General features: G+C 45.7%; 6 protein-coding genes across 6 annotated transcripts; 2 read left to right on the top strand and 4 right to left on the bottom strand.

Moving 5' to 3' along the window:
- Nucleotides 1–1,356: 1,356 nt before the first annotated feature.
- LOC128255211 (zinc finger protein GLIS2 homolog) lies at nucleotides 1,357–3,654 on the top strand. The gene is given in 3 exon segments (XM_052984784.1): nucleotides 1,357–1,763; nucleotides 1,766–1,886; nucleotides 2,787–3,654. Coding segments are annotated over 3 exon segments (1,158 nt in total). The 5' UTR covers nucleotides 1,357–1,477; the 3' UTR covers nucleotides 3,538–3,654.
- A 692-nt stretch (nucleotides 3,655–4,346) lies between these two features.
- Nucleotides 4,347–7,520, bottom strand: LOC128255206 (uncharacterized). The gene is made up of 5 exons (XM_052984780.1): nucleotides 7,087–7,520; nucleotides 6,847–7,004; nucleotides 5,213–6,785; nucleotides 4,998–5,137; nucleotides 4,347–4,937 (listed from the first exon to the last, which is right to left on the bottom strand). The coding sequence occupies exons 1-5, from the start codon at nucleotides 7,152–7,154 to the stop codon at nucleotides 4,762–4,764; spliced, it is 2,115 nt and encodes a 704-aa protein (XP_052840740.1). The 5' UTR covers nucleotides 7,155–7,520; the 3' UTR covers nucleotides 4,347–4,761.
- Nucleotides 7,521–8,124: 604 nt separating this feature from the next.
- On the bottom strand, nucleotides 8,125–10,454 carry LOC128255212 (DCN1-like protein 3). The gene is made up of 4 exons (XM_052984786.1): nucleotides 9,668–10,454; nucleotides 9,458–9,595; nucleotides 9,045–9,378; nucleotides 8,125–8,990 (listed from the first exon to the last, which is right to left on the bottom strand). Exons 1-4 carry the CDS (start codon nucleotides 9,840–9,842, stop codon nucleotides 8,633–8,635), a joined length of 1,005 nt encoding a protein of 334 aa, XP_052840746.1. The 5' UTR covers nucleotides 9,843–10,454; the 3' UTR covers nucleotides 8,125–8,632.
- Nucleotides 10,455–10,849: 395 nt separating this feature from the next.
- Nucleotides 10,850–14,785, top strand: LOC128255209 (pre-mRNA splicing regulator USH1G). Its single transcript, XM_052984782.1, is given in 7 exon segments — nucleotides 10,850–11,021; nucleotides 12,482–12,557; nucleotides 12,642–12,785; nucleotides 12,847–13,068; nucleotides 13,151–13,808; nucleotides 13,810–14,138; nucleotides 14,620–14,785. Coding segments are annotated over 6 exon segments (1,542 nt in total). The 5' UTR covers nucleotides 10,850–11,021; nucleotides 12,482–12,534.
- LOC128255218 (uncharacterized) lies at nucleotides 11,718–12,450 on the bottom strand. The gene has a single exon (XM_052984798.1). It carries the CDS (start codon nucleotides 12,330–12,332, stop codon nucleotides 11,784–11,786), a length of 549 nt encoding a protein of 182 aa, XP_052840758.1. The 5' UTR covers nucleotides 12,333–12,450; the 3' UTR covers nucleotides 11,718–11,783.
- Nucleotides 14,781–20,726, bottom strand: LOC128255203 (multidrug resistance protein homolog 49). The gene is given in 8 exon segments (XM_052984776.1): nucleotides 14,781–15,640; nucleotides 16,003–16,611; nucleotides 16,679–17,127; nucleotides 17,861–18,971; nucleotides 18,973–19,432; nucleotides 20,011–20,256; nucleotides 20,317–20,510; nucleotides 20,573–20,726. Coding segments are annotated over 8 exon segments (3,921 nt in total). The 5' UTR covers nucleotides 20,675–20,726; the 3' UTR covers nucleotides 14,781–14,890.
- Between the last annotated feature and the right edge of the window lie 184 nt (nucleotides 20,727–20,910).

Genomic DNA, 20,910 nt, shown 5'->3' on the forward strand with positions numbered 1-20,910 from the left:
TGTCTTTAGTGTCCTAAAATAGAATATGGTAAACAATTTTTAATCGGGTTTTTAATTTAATGTGCGCCTTAGTCCTTATATTACATTAATCACCACACTGAGGTAAAAACGGTTAGCAGCCCCAAGAATGGAAAATAAAATCTCAGATATCTATATCTATAGTTAGTTTACTTTTGCAAAATAAAATAATAAAATTTTAAATGCAAAAATAATATAAAAAGGCTTGGAAATGTGTTTGTTTAGTGTGTTAAAGTGTATTGTGATAAACTTTTTTAAATGTGACTATTACTTGGAGTTGAGCCTTCGTATTGTGTAACTCAATTCTTTTTTAGATTTTTAATCAAATCATCTATTTTGCAAATTTTTAAATGGTGCACCTGGGTAAAAACTACTATATCCATAAGCTTTCATATTAAAACCGAAGAGAATGGCAACATTATTTAGTGTACTTAACCCTTTTCAAAATATCAAAATTAGTTTTGAGTGCATCAAAGCATAAGATTTATTTAATTTATTAACATTTCAATTTTGGATACATTTTGAAAATGTTTTAATTTTTCAAAACCAAAACAATGTTTTATCCAAAATATTTTGTATAAAAAATACTTTGGGTGGGTACCTATTTAACCGATGTTATTAATGATGGAATAGTCCTTAAACTGCCTTTAAGCTTTGTTTACAAATTCGAATTGCTATTGACAACGATGGGTGGGTGATCTTGTTGCTGGTTGTTTATTGCTTCTAGAGTATGCAATCTCAAGGCATGACAGCTCATTCTAGAATCTAGACCCCAGATGGAGCCGAGTCTGCTCGGACTTCCTTAGCAATACGCACCCATTAGAGTTTTCTTTAAGTGCACGGCCCCAGATGTTGACGTACCTGCTCCAAGCGAAAGGGTGGGGCTCGGGAGGGGCTGGCTGATTGGGTTCGCAGGGTGGGGTTGCAGGGAGTTCGCTGAGCGGTACGAAGTGCAAGTCAGGCAGACGGCACCGAGCGATAAGGCTTGCCCCCCAAAGAGCGATCATTGGGCACACACATGCACACGCATGTTGGCTGGATTTCCACTTGTGCGTTGATAAGCAGACCCAGACCAGGTCCCCTCTAGTCACTCCCTACTATATATGTATATATATACATATATACCTTCCAGTACGGAGTTTCACTCACGTAGTGTGTGCTTTTGCTTCAGTTCCACTTGTAACAGTGAATTTTTTCCACCGCCCCTGCTACGCACCTGCTCTTCGGCGCTCCAGTGTTTTTTCGTTCCGTCTGCCGCCCCCTTCCCCCTTCCCCCCTTTCGCCACGCCCCCGCGCCGGACCCGTCTGCAGCCTTCGACGGTGATAAGCGCTCCCTGTCCGTCTGGTCGACCCCTTATCGCCGGCCAACTTTCGCATATTACCCGAACGTCGGCGGTCGAGCGGCTCATTCGATCGCCAGGCGCTTAAGCGAAAGCACAACCAACATTTCTCAGTCACCATGGATATAGTACAAAAGTCAATCTTCAACAGCGGCCCAGCCAGAGGGATATACGAGCCGCCCGTCGGCTACTACACGCCGTACAACACACCGCCGTACATAGCTGCCTATTCGGATTCCGGTAGTTGGTTACCTGCCCCAGATCACCATCATCATCATCATCATCATCAGCAGCAGCAGATGCAGCACATCAGGTTCCCCACTCCGCCAGTTACTCCGCCGCGTCCTGTTGCCGGATACGGATACCACCACCAGCGCACCCAGTCCGTGATCATGAAGGCCCACGGCAGCAGGACGACCTCTGCAGGAGTCCCGAGGATTTCCCCACCGACGACACCAAGTCCTGCAGCAGCGGCAGCGAGTGCGGCACAGCCAGTGACTTTGTGTGCAACTGGACCGAATGTGATAGGTAAGCATCCACATCTATAGATGTTTTAGGTGGGAACACTCATGAGAAATATTACCTAATTTGGTAGACACTGTTATAAGATTTATTTCAAAGGCAAAACACATTACCTGTGCGAAATTATAATTATAGATTTGTTCAAATGCCTTTGGAACTGAAAAAAAAAAACAAAATGAGATAAAGAAAAATTTTTGCAAACTCATTAAAAAATTATTTTGAGTAAAAAATTTGTGTTAAATTATAATATAACCTAATTTAATCATCACTTTCATAGGAAAGGTATATTGTCTGTGGAAAAATTGAACTCAAGGATTTTACTAAAATTTTATTTTTTAGCTTTACAAAAAAAATTAACAGATAACAGATATTAGCAAACACCGATCTAAGACTATTTTAATCAAGTATAATATTCAATTTATTAAAATAATTCTGCAAAACTATACATATTCTATACAAAAACTCATTTAATTTAAAGATACACTTTTTAGACTAATCAAAATAATAATCCAAAAAAAAAAAAATTAAATAAGTATTGAATACTTTAAAGAGCATATCAAAAAATTGTTCTTATGAATTTTGAGATTTACGACTTTTTCCACAGAGACACATAAAATATTATACACAATTCCCTTGCAATTTATTTATAAAACTGATTACGCATTCTACAGAAAAATCCAGCAGCCTGTTTTTTGTTGAACTGTTGGACTGGACTTTCCGATAAACAAGTTGAACGCATCGAATAGCGATAATAATATGATTTTGGGTCAAAATGATTTGGTCAGGGAAATTATATGATTTGGGTATAAATTTTATAAGATAAAGATAATTTTTAAGGCAAAATTACAAGTATTTTAAACTCATATTGTTCTTTACTAAAGTTCGATCTTCCCGTGATCATTACAGGATTTTCGACACATTGGAGGCACTGGCGCAGCACGTGACCCAGCGACACGCGATCGCCTCCCTCACAGACGGACTCTACTACTGCCGCTGGAGAGGATGCCAGCGCAGCGAGCGGGGATTCAATGCCCGCTACAAGATGCTCGTCCACACCCGCACCCACACGAAGGAGAAGCCGCACCGGTGCCATTTGTGCGAGAAGTCCTTTTCGCGGGCAGAGAACCTCAAGATCCACATCCGGTCGCACTCCGGCGAGAAGCCGTACAAGTGCAGCTTCGAGGGCTGCCAGAAGGCGTACTCGAACTCCTCGGATCGGTTCAAGCACACCCGCACCCACTCCATGGAGAAGCCGTACATGTGCAAGGTGGCCGGCTGCCAGAAGCGCTACACGGATCCCTCCTCGCTGCGAAAGCACGTGAAGACGTTCAAGCACAGCATCCACCTGATCGCCAGCCAGCCCCTCATCCTGCCCAGCCCCGCATCCTGCCTGCTGGAGGCCAGCAGCGAGTCCGCCTTCACCTGTGTCTTGGAGTCCACCTGCTCCTCCTCCTCCGCCAGCGCCGCCGCCACCGCCCGCTACTACGATGATCCCAACAATGAGCCCAGTGACTACTCGCTGAAGCCCAAGCCGGATGCGGAGTTCTCGTCCAGCTATTGGCTTAGCGAGCGGCAGCATGGCTACCTCCAGAGCGAGGACTTCTTCGTTAAAATGGACGTGGAGTCGCCGCTGGATCTGCGCATCCACAGAATTTGAGATGGCCCACCGCCTCTCTTTCCCCATCCCCATCTAGTCATTGTGCTGTCTTCCAGCTCTAGTCACTACACCTAGACAGACTATTGTTTAACCTGATTAAAGACTGTTGTATTTGAAGGGCTCTTAGTTTGAAATGCGATTGAATGTGGTGGTCACCAATGGACAGGGAAACAAGTCCATTCTGGAAATACTGACTGTTTTGGTTCTGTTTACTGAGTTGAAGAATTTATATATATTTCTAAGTAATATGCGACTTTTTAATCTGTTCCCAAACTCGAACATGCTTTCCTGTTTATATGCAAACATGATTTTTAGTTACATATATACATCTATAACTTATTTTTATAGAATTTTCTTGAAAATTTCCACACCTTTTAATCTGTTTATAAACTCGACCAGTCTTTCCTGTTAACATGAATTTGGGAAACCCTAACGCACTGTATAGATTTACTGAATCAAATGTTGAGTTAAAAAGCTCTAGTTGGAATGGAATTGAATGTGGCGGTCAGAAAACTACTCCATTCTGGGATTATTTGGTTGAAGATTTTATATATTAATTTCCTACAACTTTTTAAAGTCCCTGACTTTTAATCTGTTCCCATATTCGATCATGCTTTATAGTTTATATGTAAACATGAAAAAACCAAACCAAAGAAACCCGTCACAAAACTATCGACCAGTTGGGAAGCACCACGCAATCCTAATCTCTTTTGATAAGAGTGTATGAACCTAGACAATGGTTGTATCCCATCAAAGACCCCTTGTTTCAGGGAAAATCCCCATTTCTAATGGCTAGACCCACTGAGGGCTGGATATTTGAAAATATTTATTGTTTAAATGCGCATCTAGACAAGTATTTCACAACTGTTGTAACAGATTTAATCTTTTTTTGCGGCTTATAGGAATGTTAGTTGATCTAAATAACCTCTCGTTTTTATACAAACAACAAGAACAAACAAAATAAATAGCAAAAGTATTTCACACTTGAAATAGATAAATACACTTTGAAAGCGGTATCAGGGGTGTACACTATATATACGCATATACATATACTGGCAACAATGCTACATAGTAGAACCAAATATTAAAAATATTATTATTGTTGCACTCGCGTCGTTTAAGGAAACAAATACGTTTTAGTCCCGCCATCCGGATTTGCTGTACAAGATGAGGTGCCCAGCATTAAACCATGGCCCAGTCACAGTCACCATTCACGTCACATCATTATGCTCTAAAAAACCTTACAACTCGTACAATATATTGTCGGCAAATGGGGCACTCGTTTAGCACTTTTCCACAGCTTGTGCAGGTTGCCATGTGGCCGCATTCCAGGAACACGCACTCGATGGGCGCATCCATGCAGATTTTACACAGCTCGTCCGTGGGCAGTTTCTCCACAGCTGCAAGGGTAGCACAACAATTAATAGGCTTTCGTGAAATGGCTAGAGGGAATGACTTACCGGGAGACTCCCTCATGGTTTTCCACAGCCTGCTGACGCGATCCAGCAGCTCCTGCTTCTCGCAACAGCCTTTGTAGTCGACGCGGTGCAGCATGAGCACCTCCTTCAACTGCTTCACCGTTAAACCCTCCAATTCTTTTCTGTATAACAAAAGAAAACACACATATGTATTAATAGAATCTATTCCAGATTCACGTGGAGATAAGAGCACTTACAAATCTTCAATGTCTTCCAAATTGACGAAACGCGAATCGAGACCAGCGGCCGGCTCAAAGTCCAATGGTGCCGCATACACGTGGATGCCCTCGTCGTCGTCCCAGCGGATGTCATCGTCCTGCGTGGGCGAGAACTCAATGGTCGGTGTGATGGGCATGTCGGGAGATCTGCCGCCGGCAGCCACACTGATGGCATCCACGCTGAGCGGAGATACCGCGTGGCTGTCCGCATCGGAGACGTCCACCGACTTGGTGCGCTGCTCCAGGTACGTGAGGAACTCCTGCAGCTCCCGCTTGATGTCCTCCTCGGACATTTGCGAGTTCTCCAGATGGCGTCGCATCTTCTCCACATGTCGACGGATGTTCGTCTTGTTCTTGCCGCAGCGCTGGCAACTTTGGCGATGCGAGTGCGCATGCAGGCCGGTCTCGGGCTGCTCGCTGAGGGTTGAGAGGCCCAAGCTCAGACCAGGTCCCCCGGGCGCCACCGGCGACTCGTCATCGCTGGAGTGGTAGCGGCGATTCAGGTAACCATCGGACCGTCGGCGGGTCACCTTCTTTGTGCGCTGCGGCACGGCGGGTTGGAACGCTGGACTTGGGTTGGCCGGGCGCTGCTCTATGTTCAGGGTCTGTGAGCTCTCGCCCAACTGGCCATCGTCGCCCTCGACCGCAGGCCTGCTGCGCAGCGTCACCTCCAGGATCTCCTCGGCCGCACTCGTGGTGGGCGTCTCCTCCGCCGCCTCGATCCGGTTCACCTCCAGCACCTGCCACTGATCCAGGTGGCTGCTGTTGGTGTCCGTGGTCGCCTTGCTCTCGTCGGAGATGCCCCCGATGGCGCCCAGTTCCTCGAAACTCGACTGCGAGGACGCATCCGCCTTGGAGCTGCTCGAGCCCGGCTTCGAGCAGCCCGGACTGACGGCTGTGGCGCCTTCGGGGCCTCCATCTCCATCGGCCACCAGGCCAGCACCGGCAATGGGCTCGGCGGGAGCATTGGCCCCCCGGCCACTGGTATCGGTTCGGAGCGACAACGAAACGCGCTCACTGAACGTGGCCATAATCTCATCGTCTGAACACTCGCAGTCGGATTTGCTGTGCGCCTCCTCCTGTTCCCTCTCCTCCTGCTGGTGGGCCACCGGGGCCTGGCTGCAGGAGCTGGCATCGCGATTAGTCGATGCCTGCGTGGAAGTTGAGGGACTGCTGCTGCTCTGGCTGCCACCATTGGTAGCGGTGGTGGTCGGCGCAGCCTGGTGGACGTGGACGCGTTGTGGCCCGCCGTTCACGGCACTGGCATAAGTGGGAATCTCGCGTGTGGATACCCGCGGCTGCTCGAAGATGTGCGAGGGCGCCTCGGGCTGTCTGTTCTCCGGCGGCTTAGCGCTGGCCTTGGAGTCGAACGAGGCCAGCGAATCGTTTATATTGTCGGTCAGGTTGGAGAAGAAGTTTTGGCACGATTGTTTGATGCTGTCAATGGGATTGGCCTGGCCACGACCCGGACTGTTGGAGGAGGCGTTCGATCCGCGACTCCGGTCCACCTGGGCCACATGCGTGAGTACGAGGCCCACCAGTTCTTCTTTTTCTGTGGGGGGTTTATTAAGTTTTAATGGGATTTCTTGATGCCTTTTCAATGTGTGACTCACCCAGACAGCCTTCAGTAGAGATGTGTTTGGACTGCAGATAAAAAATCAGGTCCTTGGGCTTGAGCTTCAACAGATCCGTCCTTAAAAGTGGACGCTGGGCAAAAACAGAGCATCGCTGGCATCTCCTGGCCGCAATGCAATTGGCACAGTAGTAGCGTCTGTTTTTTGGGGGGTTTGGAAAACAATCCATGTGAATCCCCGAAATCCGGGATGTACATACCATTATAAACGATTACTCACTTGCAATCGAAGCAAGCGCGCTTGCGACGAAACACCGTGAATTCAACGCCGCAGTTTTCGCAGGGCATCTTGGTCGCTGCAGCTGCTCCTATCGACCGTATCCTTGCGCTGTATCCTTGCCCTTCCTGGCCTTCTCCTCCTCCTCCTCCTGCTCCTGCTCCTCCCCCTTGGCCACCTTACGCCCACTGTGCTGGCATTGCATTTGTTTTTCAATGTCAACGCCGTGAATCACTGGATGGCCCGCACTCGGCACACGGCTTACGGCTATCACTTCCACTTGGCGGTGATTCGGGTTAGGACACCGGCAATCCAATCAACACTGAATCATAGGCGGCGGGCAGCGATCGCAATGATTTTTACAAATTTTTATCAGGCTAAATAGCAATAGTGCGAGTTGCAGTGTTACCAGATGGCGAAACTTTTTTTTACCAAATGCCCTCCCCCCAACCTTCTCCCCCACGATTTCAACGTAACAAAATCCTCCAATATTGGAGGTATATCAAGATGTTCCGTTAATAGTATATGATTTTTGAAATTGGCGTCGAACCGACATTGCGTTTAAGAGAAAGTTCAATAAATATGCACTTTCAAAAGTCAAAAATGGAACAAGGCTATTAAAAAATAGGTTTCATAGTAATAGTTTCATAGTAACAAAAACTATACATGCTCTTTAATTAACTTGTATTTAATTAAAACATGCTTTCAAAATCTTTTATATTTCGGTTTCTATTTTTTGTAAATCAAACTCATTGTTTAAAAAATAAAAACTTGCCTCCTTAAAAGAATTCCCTCATAGAAATTACCTTGAGTACTCGAAAAACCGCTAAATATAGGGGGAAAGCCCCTAATCTAGCTTTTTTCGGAACAAGTTGCATCTAGCTTAAGTAATCGCTCTGATCTGCCGATAAGGCAATCGATACGTCAGCTGTTAGGCGCCAGATTTAAATGCACCCGTTTCGAATCTCTTTAATTGGTCTCAACCACACCACACGACTGGAATCTCTGTAATTAACAATCTCAAGTATTTCTCCAATACAATTACTTTTTTAGTTGTTTTTATTTAATTCACATCCACTACTTACAGTTAAGTATGTAATTGTATGCATTTAAATAGTTAAGTGCCATAAAATGTTGCAATCTTTAAAATAATACATCAATTAATTGCTAAGTATTATACGGTCTGCCTTCTGCTACGCCTTCAAGTCATTTAGTTATATACACATGTGGTTTCCGATGATTGAGCTTTTCCGAAATTCTTGTCGATAAGTCTTTAATTACATAAACAAATGCGTCCGTTGCTCCGGCCAGAATGTTGGCCAGCCAATAATAATAAGAGCTGGCTGATGATGGCAGTTGGAGTCCGTCCTCAAGCAGCGCCAGCACCGCATCGTTCGTTTTCAGTGGCCACTGGTGTTTTTAGGGAAGGGGGGCGAGCTTAAGCAGCAGCAAGAGAGAGCGAGTCGTCATTGAAGGTGAAAATGTACATTCTTTAATTTCTATTGGCGAGTTGAACGTTGCTTGGCCCTGAAGAGACTGGAGACTGCTACTACGACACGAGACCCGGATCCTCGGCCTTCACGTGGCTCTGCAGGGGATCGTCGTTGTTGTTGTCGTCGTCGTGGATGCCCGAGGATACCAGCGCCCGGTTTTTCTCGTAGTCGACAAAGTCGTCGAACAGACTGGGCCACGCTTCGGTATCGTCGTAATTTTGTATATCACATTGTTCCGTAAAATTGAGGTACATGTTCCATGTATCCTTCGGTATGCGGCGAATATTCGGATGCTTTTCGAGGAAGTGTATCCAGTTGGAGAAGAGATCAGGTGTTTGTACAGTGAACACTAGTTTCCACAGGTCGATGGCCATCTCCAGGGAGAGGACGCGCTGATCGGGCTCCAGGCCGAAGCTAAAAGCGAGAAACGTTAGGTATTTGTATTGTTAAAGTAGCAAGAATACATACCGAAAGGTGAAGCGATACAACTGCTTGAACATCTCGGCGTCCGCCTTGAGCATCTCGATCGTCTGCTCCAGCCGCACACGAATGCTGGCTATTGTGTCTGCCCGCATCTTGTGCAAGCCCTCGATGAACTCCGCCTTGGTGAAGCGGCACATCTGCGAGGCATCCAGGCACCAGGCCAGGACGAGTATGGCGAACTCATCGGGCTGATAGTTAAGGTCATTGCACAGACGCTCAATGCCGTCCGTGAGTATCATGTCCTCGTCGTCCGGGTCTTTGTACACGTCGTATAGTTTAATCAGCGACTGATGCGACACCTCCATGGATTCCTTGACGGCTGTTTGTTTACGATTGCATGTGAAGTTTAAAATCGAATGTGTATTCTATTAAAGCAACGCCGCCAAACGCTGACTCACCCGTTGTTATGATATCGCTCATGGTGGGCGCACTGCCATTAAGCAAACCTAAAGACTTAAAACTATTACGCTTAGTATCACAATTGTTTGCTTTTGCTGGCTTGAGTGGAGTTCGGCTAGAGAGCAGCTCATCGGTTTCTGGGCGGGGGAAGGCAGAAGAAACGGTTTAGACTTTGGGTTACCCTGGGTTCTTAAGTGGGAAACACTCACCTAGGGCGCAGCGCTCGTTGGCATTGGGATTGGTGCCCACCGATTCGTAGCAATTTGCAAGGCTGGTGGTCGTCTGGCAGGCGTTTGAATTGTGTGAATTGGGGGACAGGGACGAGGCGTTCGTTGGCATCGATTGTTCGGCGGCAGACTGGAAGCATTTCAGGCAATTGCCCATAGTGCGGGCGTGCTGGTTGCACCTGGCCGCTGGCCACCGGCTGGGGCTTCTCCTCCTGCTGCTCCTGGAGTTGCTGCCCTAGCAGGAGCACGCGATGGCTGCCAGTTTCGATTTGGCTACAGCTGACACTTGTGATTTGTCGAGGGCGTGGATATCTGAGGTCTGGTCCTATGGCTCCTTGGGGAATGGGTAATATTTTTATTGGCTGGGCATTGGCACTGTGGTTCCCCCGTCCAATCCGATTCCTACTGACATATGGTAGTGGCGATGCCGAATCGGATTCCAAATCCAAATCCGAGTACGAGAACGATTTCGATTCTTTGTTGCTACTGCGATTGCTGTTGTTATTTTGGTGCCTCCTACGCAAACGCACACTTATACATATGTATACATGTGCAGTTTGCAACTGCAGTATAAACTGCCACCGAATCGCGTTCGTCTGGTCTATTGGTCGTTTTTCTTACATTTTCCGTGCACCTTGCTCAAGACGTTGGTTAAACGCAAATAATTTTTAAATTTTTATTTATCTCGCCTTTTTCACTTGTATTTTTCAGGGCAATCGGACCAGGGCGGCACAAGACAACCAGGGCGGCACTGCTCAAAGGTGGTTGTTAGCGATAGTTCGTTACGATATCGTGTCTGGCAATGCCCTATCGGTGCTCAATAACTGAGAGATAGATAAAAAGAGAGTCACCGTGGAGCACAAAAGATACCGTTAACAGTAATTCAAATAAATGTACATTTACTTAAATAAAAAAATAATTACTTGAATAAAATAACCTGTTTAAACTTTAACATAATATTTATTTTTATTTGACTAATTTATAATCGGAGAGTATATTAGTAATTAAAATATATTTTAGCCAAAAATCAATGTATTTATTTTTTATTTTATTTTATTAAAAGTCTCAAGTGGGAAATTGACAGCCGATTAAAACTTTTCTCGCCCACTGTGCGTAATGTGAGCGCCGAAGTTTGAGCTAAGTTAACAATTTCATTCAACAACATGCAGTCGGAGCGGTAGAAAGTGCTTCCGGGTAACTGCTTGTGGTACGTGCATATTCTAGCGATCGCTGAGGAAAACTTTCGGTTGGCTAAAAAGAAAAGTGTCAAGCTGCCCAGTGGGAAAGAAAATCCTGCATGTGAAAAGCGGTCTTGAACCGGGACAGTAAACCCGCTGTGAATGTTTGTTGTTTATTCATGGGCAAGAGTAGTGTGTATCCGTGGTAAATGGTTGACTGCCTCGATTTTCGGATTTTTGGGCAATTCAAAAACCAGCCAGCAAGGTTGACTGAACTTGGTAGTTGGTATACGGTATGTAAGCCAACATCGTCGTGCAGTAAATGGGTAATGTTTTGTGTGTGCGTATGGGCCTGTGATTCTTCGGCGTAAGCCACACTTTTCTTTTTCTTTTTTTTTTTTTGATTATTAATTCACAACGTGTGAACGTTAGTATGAGTGCTGGGAAAGGGCAAAATGATAAAGCTTTACGAATACCTCCCGATCATATTCGTGCTCATTTTAATTGCCCAACCACGGTAAAATCATAAAAAAATGAAATGTGACAAAACTCATTTCGGTACAATCAAGTCAGCTTCAAGTTTTGAATTAAATTTAAAATTTGAGATTATTCGAGATAAGCAAAAAGGGATAGCAAAAGAATGTAAGCTGATGGTGAAAAAAATGTTAATACAAGTAATAAAAAAGTTGCTACAATTTGTTTTAACAAAGTTGATACCTAATGAAATTTGGTGCAATACCAAGTTAGTGGTTTTGGCTGTATACTTCGGATCTTGAGAATAAAGGCCATAAATGGGTTGTAATATTCACACATTAAGTATTTCCCAATTTCAGCTGATTATAAAATTTTTAAAATTTAAAAAATATGCAAGCTATGTTTAATGTATTAGCTCTAACAAGACGTAATCCCTGTGGTGTAGATCAAGAGTAGATCATTTCCACCATTGCCGATCTCTTCTTGGGTATGTTGACCATATCTTCCAGATAGCAGGCTAGCTCATTGACATTTTCCTCGTCTGGGTTCCGGTACAGGTCACCTGTTCCTTCATAAAGGAGGTCATCCTCCAGCTTTCCACACTCGCCCATTAGAGCCTTACAGTCATAGGCACTTTCAATGGTTTCTCCGGAATCGGAATCGACACACCGCTTTAGATTTTCGCATTCGCTGATTAAAGTCTTCATTTCATAGGCTTTACCATTAACTTTATTTTTACTTGCAGTTTTCACCCAGTTAGATTCCTGTTCCTCTCCATTGCTAATATTATTTTGGACCCAATCCAGTCCCTCCGCTCGAGCTTTTCCATACAGACAGTGAAGCCGAGGCTTTCGGAGAAAATTCTTTTGCTTCATCGGTTGCTTTTTCACACCTGATTCTTCCGATTGAGTGTTGAGACCTAGTGCAAGTTCTTCACTGGGACTCTCAGATAATTTCATCTTGTGCACCTCAAAGGATAACTTCAGTAAAGACATCTTTTTGTTTAAATTTAGCTAACAAGTATTGCGTGCAAACGTGTCTGGTTTTGTTCGTGTGACCTATATTTGAGTATCTTAGACAGGGGAGTGAAAGGAATAGGAAGTATTTTCAAAAGCCTATTTAGAAGATCTTATATCTATTTCAGTTCGATTTGAGAATTGCCACCGAAAGTCTGATTGAAAGATAACATAGACGAGAATGTCTTCGGATCGGTTTCACAAGTGAGTACATGCAATTAATTTAGCTCTATCTTATCGCCTCTGGAATGCACAAGACTCATTAACTCTGCGGATCCCTTTTTTCAGAGCCGCCAAAGATGGGCTGTTGGATGTGTTGGCTGCAGCCACCCGTAAGGACACGAATGCCAAGGACAGTGATTCCATGACGCCGGTCATGTGGGCTGCATTCGAAGGACGTCTTGATGCACTGCGTCTGCTGTGCGGAAGGGGGTAGGCAATGGTTTTTCTATGCTCTACTTTTACTGATCAATCTTTTCTTGATCTTTTCCAGTGGTGACCCCGACAAATGCGATCAGTTTGGGAACACAGCTCTACACTTGGCCTCCGCCAAGGGTCATCTGCATTGCGTCGATTTTTTGGTTAAATTTGGAGTCAACATCTATGCTTTGGACATCGACAAGCATAGTGCCAAGGATCTGGCAGCTATTAATGGCAGGGATGAAATCCTACGCTATTTGGACGTGGCATTCACAAACTTCGAGGCAAATGATAAGTAAGACAGCAATGTCCTTTTAAAAAATTAAACTTTTTAAGTTTATTCTTCTTCGTTTACTAATGGAATTTGAACCTTTCAGAAAGAAGTCCAAGGCTTTAAAGGAACTAGCCGAGAAAAACTGCGAGAAACGTGTGCGGGAGTACATGAAGCGTCAGCAACAGCGCCAGGACCTCGATTACTCCGAGCTCAGTCCACCGACTGGCACCAGCAAGTCCAGCAACATGCTCTCCACTCTCAAACAGAAGATCTGGTCCAGCCAGGGCAATCTGAACAAGCCGCCGAGGGATCCGCCCCCTCAGCCTGGGCCCACAAAGTTCAGCGATTTGGTCGGCAGCGGTAGCAGTAGCAGCGGAGGCTCCACGATAGCCAGTCGAGCGGGAACGGTGCAAAAGAGACCATCGCAGGTGCAGAAGCATCACAGCAGCACGTGTCCGCACTCGAAGAATTCCGGTGACTCAGACGGAGGTTTCAAGGTGCGCGAACTGGAGCCGGATGGCAAGCGGACAATTACCTCGCTGACGGGTCTGCAGAGGGACTCCGAGGTGATGTATGTGGGCACTTTTAGTTCCAACGAGGAGAGCATCGGCAAGCGCGGCAAGATCAGCGATGTTTTCGAGTGCCTGGAAGGCGATGAAACGGATCACAATGATAACCGCAGTGGCTACAGCTCGGCATTGGCGCGATCCTTCTCCCAGCCAGACATTCTGGGCGATGGTCAGCTAGCCCAGGAGTTGAGCTGAGGAAGTGACCCTGCAAAGACCCGTTGGACTCTTCGACAGACCCACCATGTTGGGCAGCATAGCCTTCCGACGTTCGGTGACTGCCGCCTTAAGTCAGCTACAACTGCACACGGACACTAGTGCCACGTCCACAATGCGAAATGCGGGCCAACCGAAACCACGAGTTGGTGGAAAGGGTCGCCTCTATTTGAACCTCTCGGATGATACGGACTCCGAGGGTGGCGGTCAAGATATTTATAGCGATGATGACGATGACGATCGGGAGGCAGCCGGTAGTGCCTTGCAGCGATTCCTGGCCGTATGGGCGCTGGAAGAGTACCTGCCAGTGTGAGTGATCTTAAGTTTATCCCTGCTAGTAATCTAGTGAAGAGTGTCTTTTGTGAACGTTATTTAAAAGCCATGCTAAGATTCTATTTTGTAATGCATTAGAGAACAATTCTTCAAAAACCTAAACGAATCGATCTACAATTTAATATTATTCTTTAACCGAGTTACCGTATTGGTAACTCCAAATTTATATGTGTTGACCATTTTAAAAAGTTATTAAAAAATATATAATTTTCAAAAACCTATCAAATCTCTAAACTTTAGGATCCCAAACTTGGGAGAAAACGAGATATCATTAGTTTATGATCTTATCACTAACTCCGGTTTTTTTTTATTTAAATAATGTTAAATGTTATGACAAAAATCTGTTTTTTTTTTAAGAATTAATTGAACTCAATGTCCAAAAATAATGTTGGCCCTTGGTCTTTAAGTAATTAACTTTAGGATGCTACCTCCTGATGACCTCCGTATTCCTTTGCAGATTTCAGAAGCAAGAGATCGACCTGGAGACTTTGATGCTGCTCACGGAGTCGGACCTCAAGTCGCTGTGTCTGCCGCTGGGTCCATTCCGTAAGCTCACCTTCGCCATCCAGGAGAGACGCAATGCCTTGGCCAACCCGGGTCCATTGGTAGACAGTCGACTGTAGTTTTGGCATATTCATTCTATTTTGTCGTAATACTTTTACAATTTCTATTAGCCAAGTGTAAATACTAAATTAAAGACTACAATTTATCACTTCCATGCCGCTGTGTTAGCCCGCCACCTGTTGCATCAGGTAGAGATTGGCGTAGATGCGGTTCAGGGTCATCAGCTCGTCGTGGGTGCCGTGTTCCACCACAACACCGCGTTTCAACACGCATATGAGATCCGCATTTCGCACCGTGGTCAGACGATGGGCGATCGTTAGACAGGTGCGGCCGGATCGTGCCTCATCCAGAGCCTGTTGCACCACCTTCTCGCTCTCCAAGTCCAGAGCCGAGGTGGCCTCGTCCAGGACAAGGATCTTTGGGTTCCTCACCAGCGCACGAGCGATGGCGATGCGCTGCTTCTGCCCTCCAGACAGCTGAGAACTCTTGCCCAGCCTGGTATCGTATCCTTGGGGCAGAGCACTGATAAAGTTATGGATATTCGACTTCTTGGCCGCCTCAATGATCTCCTGCATGGTGACATCGTCCCGGAAATTATTGCCATAAGCTATGTTCTCAGCAATGGTGCGATCGAACAGCACTGGTTCCTGGGAAACCAGACCCAGCTTGGATCGCAGTGTGTCAAGTGGAAAGTCCGTGCTGGGCACTCCGCTTAAATTCACGGATCCCGAAACAGGATCGTAGTAGCGGAGCAACATTTGCACGCAGGTGGACTTGCCGGAGCCGGAAGGACCCACCAGAGCCACCGTCGTCGACTTTTTGATGGTGAGATTGAGGCCTTGTAAGATAGGATTACCCTTCCTCGTCGGATACTCGAAGCCCACATTTTCGTAGACAATGTCTCCCTCGGATTTCTGCAAAGATGATGATACATGAGGTTTAATTAGTACAATTATAAAAGGTAAATTCCAAAACAAATTAACTTAAAACCAAGATCATTGTTTTAAAATTCTTGAAATCAAGATTGAAAAACAAATGTCATTTTAAAATTTTTTTAAAAGATTGATTGGATAATAATTTATAAGACATTTTTCTTAGACATCAATAACATCCTTCAAAGCTTGAGGGGATTTAATTAATGGATTAAATTAAATTAAAAACAAAAACTAACAAGCAAGTGTGGTTTTCTAAAAAGGAAAATAGCATAACTAAGCTGGAAATCTTGGCTGTTTTTAAAACAACTATTAAACAAATATTTAATGAAAATGTCGCTTACCTCTACTGTGTTGTAGGGATTCTGTGGCGGATTGGGCTGCATGGAGGTGTGCTTGAAGAGATCCATCAGGCGTCCGGCGGACAGAATAGCGTCATTTACATTGGGGGCATAGGCCAGGGCCTGTCCCATCATCCAGGAGCCAAAGATCAGGGCCTCGGCCACCTTGATGACGTCCTCATAGTTCATTCGCTCCTCTGCCACCAGAATGCCGCCATAGTACATGGAGATGCCGTAGGCCAGGAAGGGAGCCGCCTGACCCAGAGCAAAGACCAGACCACGGAAACGAACTTTCCGCCGGCAGGCGACATCCACACGATCGATCTGCTGGACGTACTGATCCAAGACCTGACGCTCTAGGCAAAGACCATTGACCGTTCGGATATTGGTAATAGCTTCCACGGCCACCTGGGAAGCCTCCTCGATCGAAGCCTTCGCCTTCTGGGCACTCTTCATGATGAAGCGACCCTCCAAGTAGACAGACAAACAGACCAACGGCAGGGTGACCAGGGTGAGGAGCGTTTGTTGCCAAGAGAAGACGAATCCGACAACCATGCCGACCACCAAAGTGGCCACAGCCTGCAGCATGGTGCCCACACGAGCTCCAGTTGCCTGGAAATTTGGTCAAGTGTTAGTTATATATATCTTAGTTATATGTTTCTCTTGCTCCGTAACTCACCCCCTGAACGTTGGAGCAATCGCTGGCCAGGCGGGAGCACAGTGCTCCCACCGAATTCCGTTCGTCATCAAAGTAGGCAATGTCCTGACCCAAAATCGTGGCAAAGGCCCGTTTCCGCAGGCGCGTTGTCATCTTAACGCCAGCCGCCGTGAACATGTAGGTCTGCAGCATATTCCCCAATCCGGCCATTAAGCCAATGCCCACAAAGATCATCGAGATTTTCAACACCTCTGATCGCACCACATCGTCGTCGCCGTTCGATAGGATTCCAAAGAAGTCACCGAAGAAGAGACCCCACAAGGGGAAGGTGGCACCATGCATCACGGAGGCAATACTGCCCACCACTATGAGGCGCCATTCGGGGGAGTTGAGTTTCATTAGCTGCATAAAGGACACTTTTGCCACCACTTCCTTTTGCTTCTTCTTTTTGCTGCGACGCTGCGAGCGACCTGTTAAAAGTAATGGCTTTCATTAGATATACATATTACATATTTAAAGCTCTTGTCTAAAGTTACAAAAATTTGTTAGAGAAAGATTAGCGAATTAAATATAAGACTAAATATGATTTTGTATCTTATCGTATATACCCGATAATTAAATAATTCCACTCAGTGCAAATGCAGAAACATAGGAGGTAGTCTTATAGTCTTTTCTTATGTTATATAATATATTAGAGAAGGTGTTACGATTGTGTCAAGCGTAGTAGAAGAAAAAATTAATAATCCCCAATATTATCTCCTAAGTTCTTTGCAGAACAATTCACTTTACAACACAGAATACAAAATTTTCAGTGAAAATTCGACTTTTACAGATGGAATAATATAAAATTATTATTTAAAAACTGCAAGATTACTCTTTCTTTCAGTTCGAACATATCGAAGTGATATGCCGAAGTATCAAGAACAAATTGATACGGAATCTCTTTAAAACGAAGAATTATTTTTAGTTCACGTAACTAGGAATAATTTTATATTATATAAATGTTTTTTTTGTTTAGAGTTTTCATCGTTTTATGAACTTAAGTGAAGCACAGTGTTATTAAGTGATTTATTGGCTAAGAGATTATTTCTTGAGAGTCCTAAAGATATGTTAAGGCTTTGTCCACATGTATAGATAATATAACTTATCATGTTATCGCTGGGAATCATTTGTTTTATAACCCTAACTTGTTCTGATACTTACGCTTGCGTCGCGTGCTGGCTCTGAAGCCGCTGTCCCTGCTGCTGCCAGTCTGCAGCTCCGGCTCCCCGTCCTCCTCCTCCTCCTCGTCATCGTCCTCGTCATCGGTGGTCTCCTCGTCAGACAGGTTCTGCGACTTCTGCAGCGGTCGCACGCCCACCGCTCCCGCCTCGTCCGCCTCGGTGGCCTCCTTGCGCCGCGTAATGTTCACCAGTTCGCAGTAGAGGCCACGTCGCTCCATCAGCTCCTCGTGGGTGCCCTGCTCGGCCACCACGCCGTCCTTGAGGAAGACGATCTTGTCGGCATTGGTGATGGTGGACAAACGATGGGCAACCACCAGGGTGGTGGGTCCTTGGCTGGCCAATTCCAAAGCACTTTGCACCCGCTTCTCGGAGGTGGGATCCAAAGCGGAGGTGGCCTCGTCCAGGAGCAGGACTTGTGGCTGACGCACCAGGGCCCGGGCAATGGCAACGCGCTGCTTCTGGCCACCCGAGATTTGGGCTCCCTTCTCGCCCACCTGGGTGTCATAGCCCTTGGGCAATCGACTGATGAAGTCATGGCAGTTGGCCGCCCGTGCCGCCCTCTCGATGTCGGCCTGAGTGGCCGATGGTCTGCCGTATCGGATATTCTCGCCAATGGTGGTGGCGAAGAGAACCGGTTCCTGGCCCACCACTCCGATCTGGGAGCGCAGCCAGCCCACGTTCAGCGTTCGGATATCCCGTCCGTCCAGTTTGACGCTGCCCGCCTCGGGGTCGTAGAACCGCTGCATCAGCTGGATGAGGGTGCTCTTGCCGCACCCAGAGGCACCCACGAAGGCCACCGTCTGGCCCGGAAGCACATCGACGGTCAGACCCTTGAGAATCTCCACATCTGGCCGCGCCGGATAGCGGAAGTGTATGCCCTCGAAGCGAATGTGTCCGCCGGTATTTTCCGGCCTGCTGCCCTTCTCGTCCATGGGATCCACCTGCGAGGGTCGATCGATGATGTTGAACAGTGTCTGGCCGGCTGCCGTGGCCACGGCAATGGCCTCCACATGTGGAGAGGCGAATCCCAAATTCTGGGCACCCATGATCACGGCGAACAGGACAATGACCAATACAGCCGGCGTGTAAACTGCGATCGGGCAGATCACGCTCATCCAGGATCAAGGTTACACCATACCAAATGGCCAGGGCCATGCACAGGTAGATGATCAGCCAGGAGAGGGCATTTCCCAGGCCCGAATAGAGACCCTTCTTGCGTCCCGTGTTCTCTGCCGGAATGAGCAGTTTGCCAAAGCGAGCGTTCTCCTTCTCCTGGCCACTGAAAGCGAAAACCGTGCGAATTCCACTGAATACCTCCTCGGCCACATTGGCCGCATCGGAGTAGGACTTCAGTTCCTTCTCGGCCAGCGATCCCTGGAGTCGGGCCACCACACTGGTGGCTGCGATGATGAAGGGCACACAAGTGAGTACGACCAGGGTGAGCTTCCATCCATAGACGAAGGCCGAAATAATACCGATCACAAAGGTCATGATCAGGAAAACCACGATCACCACCTTCTCGCCAATGCCCTCCTTTAGTTTGTCCAGATCTCTGCAAGTGGAAAAAATTAAAAAAAAAATGCATTGTTAATTAAGTAAAATAAAGAAAACATTTAAGTATCTAAAACTGAAAGTATTATAAGAACCATTGCATTGGTTTTGTTATCAAAATACTTCGAAAATCAAAAAATTATAAAGAATAAAAAAAGTTAGTTTAAAAGTAACTTTTATTAGCATCTTTTCAAGTTACTTATCCTAATATTATATTTTCTGAATTCTACTTTATATTACTATTATATTGAACAAAGTTATTAATTTTTTAAGTTTTGTGATCCAAACTAATAACCTAAAAATGTAGTCCGACAAAACCGATTACGTTTTAAAAATTCATGCCACAAAACTGGCATCGAATAATTAATTACATAAAAAACTCTCATGAAATTTGCCTAAATTTGCTGGGAACTGCAATTGTTAATACAAAACTATTGAAAAAAGTAAATCAAAATGCTAATATGATAGGGTCATTTTAAATTTTCGCTTATGAATATTCAATTGACACGCTTTTCGATTATACAATATAAATATAATTGAGATTTTTTGGTTATAACAAGGTGTCAGTGGGAAACTCACTCTGTCATTTTGCTGGCGAAATTGGAACCCGAACTGGTGTCGTACCAGGCGATATCCTGGCGCAGCATGGCCTCCAGGAAGAGTTTGCGGATGCGGTCGATCTGGTTGAGGGCTATCCTGTTGGCCAGATCGATGGCCAGTGTGATGAGCAGAAACATGGCCACTGAACCTACAAGACTGCCAATTCCGAATGCTGTCGCATCATCGATGATGGCCTGATTATTCTCCTCTTTGCTGGCATTTGTTCTGCAGGATAAATGATATTAAAAAACCCATCCTGTGCTTACACTTCCTTCAGGGACTCACAATTGCTTGCCACCACCGAACATGGTGAGGGCAAAGGAGGGCGAGGATGTGCCCACTCCAACTGTACGATCCACGAGCAGGGATGTGAACTCTCCATAGATGATCATGAAGTAGGGAATAAAAAAGGAGGCGCCTGTGGCCACCAGTAAACTGCATACGAACAGGCAGCGCTCGCATGTGGTTGAGTATCTAAACTGTATAACCGAAATAAAAAGGATATTGAACATATTAAGTAACACTTATAGTCAGCACTTACCAAATCAAAGTAGCTATACTTTCGGGGTTCACTGAGGACTGATGCTTCCTTGGCCTTAAAATCACCCGCTTGGGGCAACTGTGAGTCCTCCTTTTTCGTCATTGTGTTGGACAGATATTGTGGGATCTGTTAAATTGCTTTTAAGCAATAAGGCCTAAGAACAAAGTAAGCAATCAGTAAAAATACTACGCTGGTCTCATATCTCTGCTTTGAATTGGGGTCTATAATTAGAGGCTGTCAATTAAATAATTTAACCGCAAGAACCATAAACACAACCTGTTGTTTTATCTACCAAATCAGCTATAAAAGTTTTAAATTCTAATTTATTTAGCAAAGTT

The sequence above is a fragment of the Drosophila gunungcola genome (assembly GCF_025200985.1).
Source record: "Drosophila gunungcola strain Sukarami chromosome 2R unlocalized genomic scaffold, Dgunungcola_SK_2 000006F, whole genome shotgun sequence".
In the NCBI taxonomy this organism is placed as follows: domain Eukaryota; kingdom Metazoa; phylum Arthropoda; class Insecta; order Diptera; family Drosophilidae; genus Drosophila; species Drosophila gunungcola.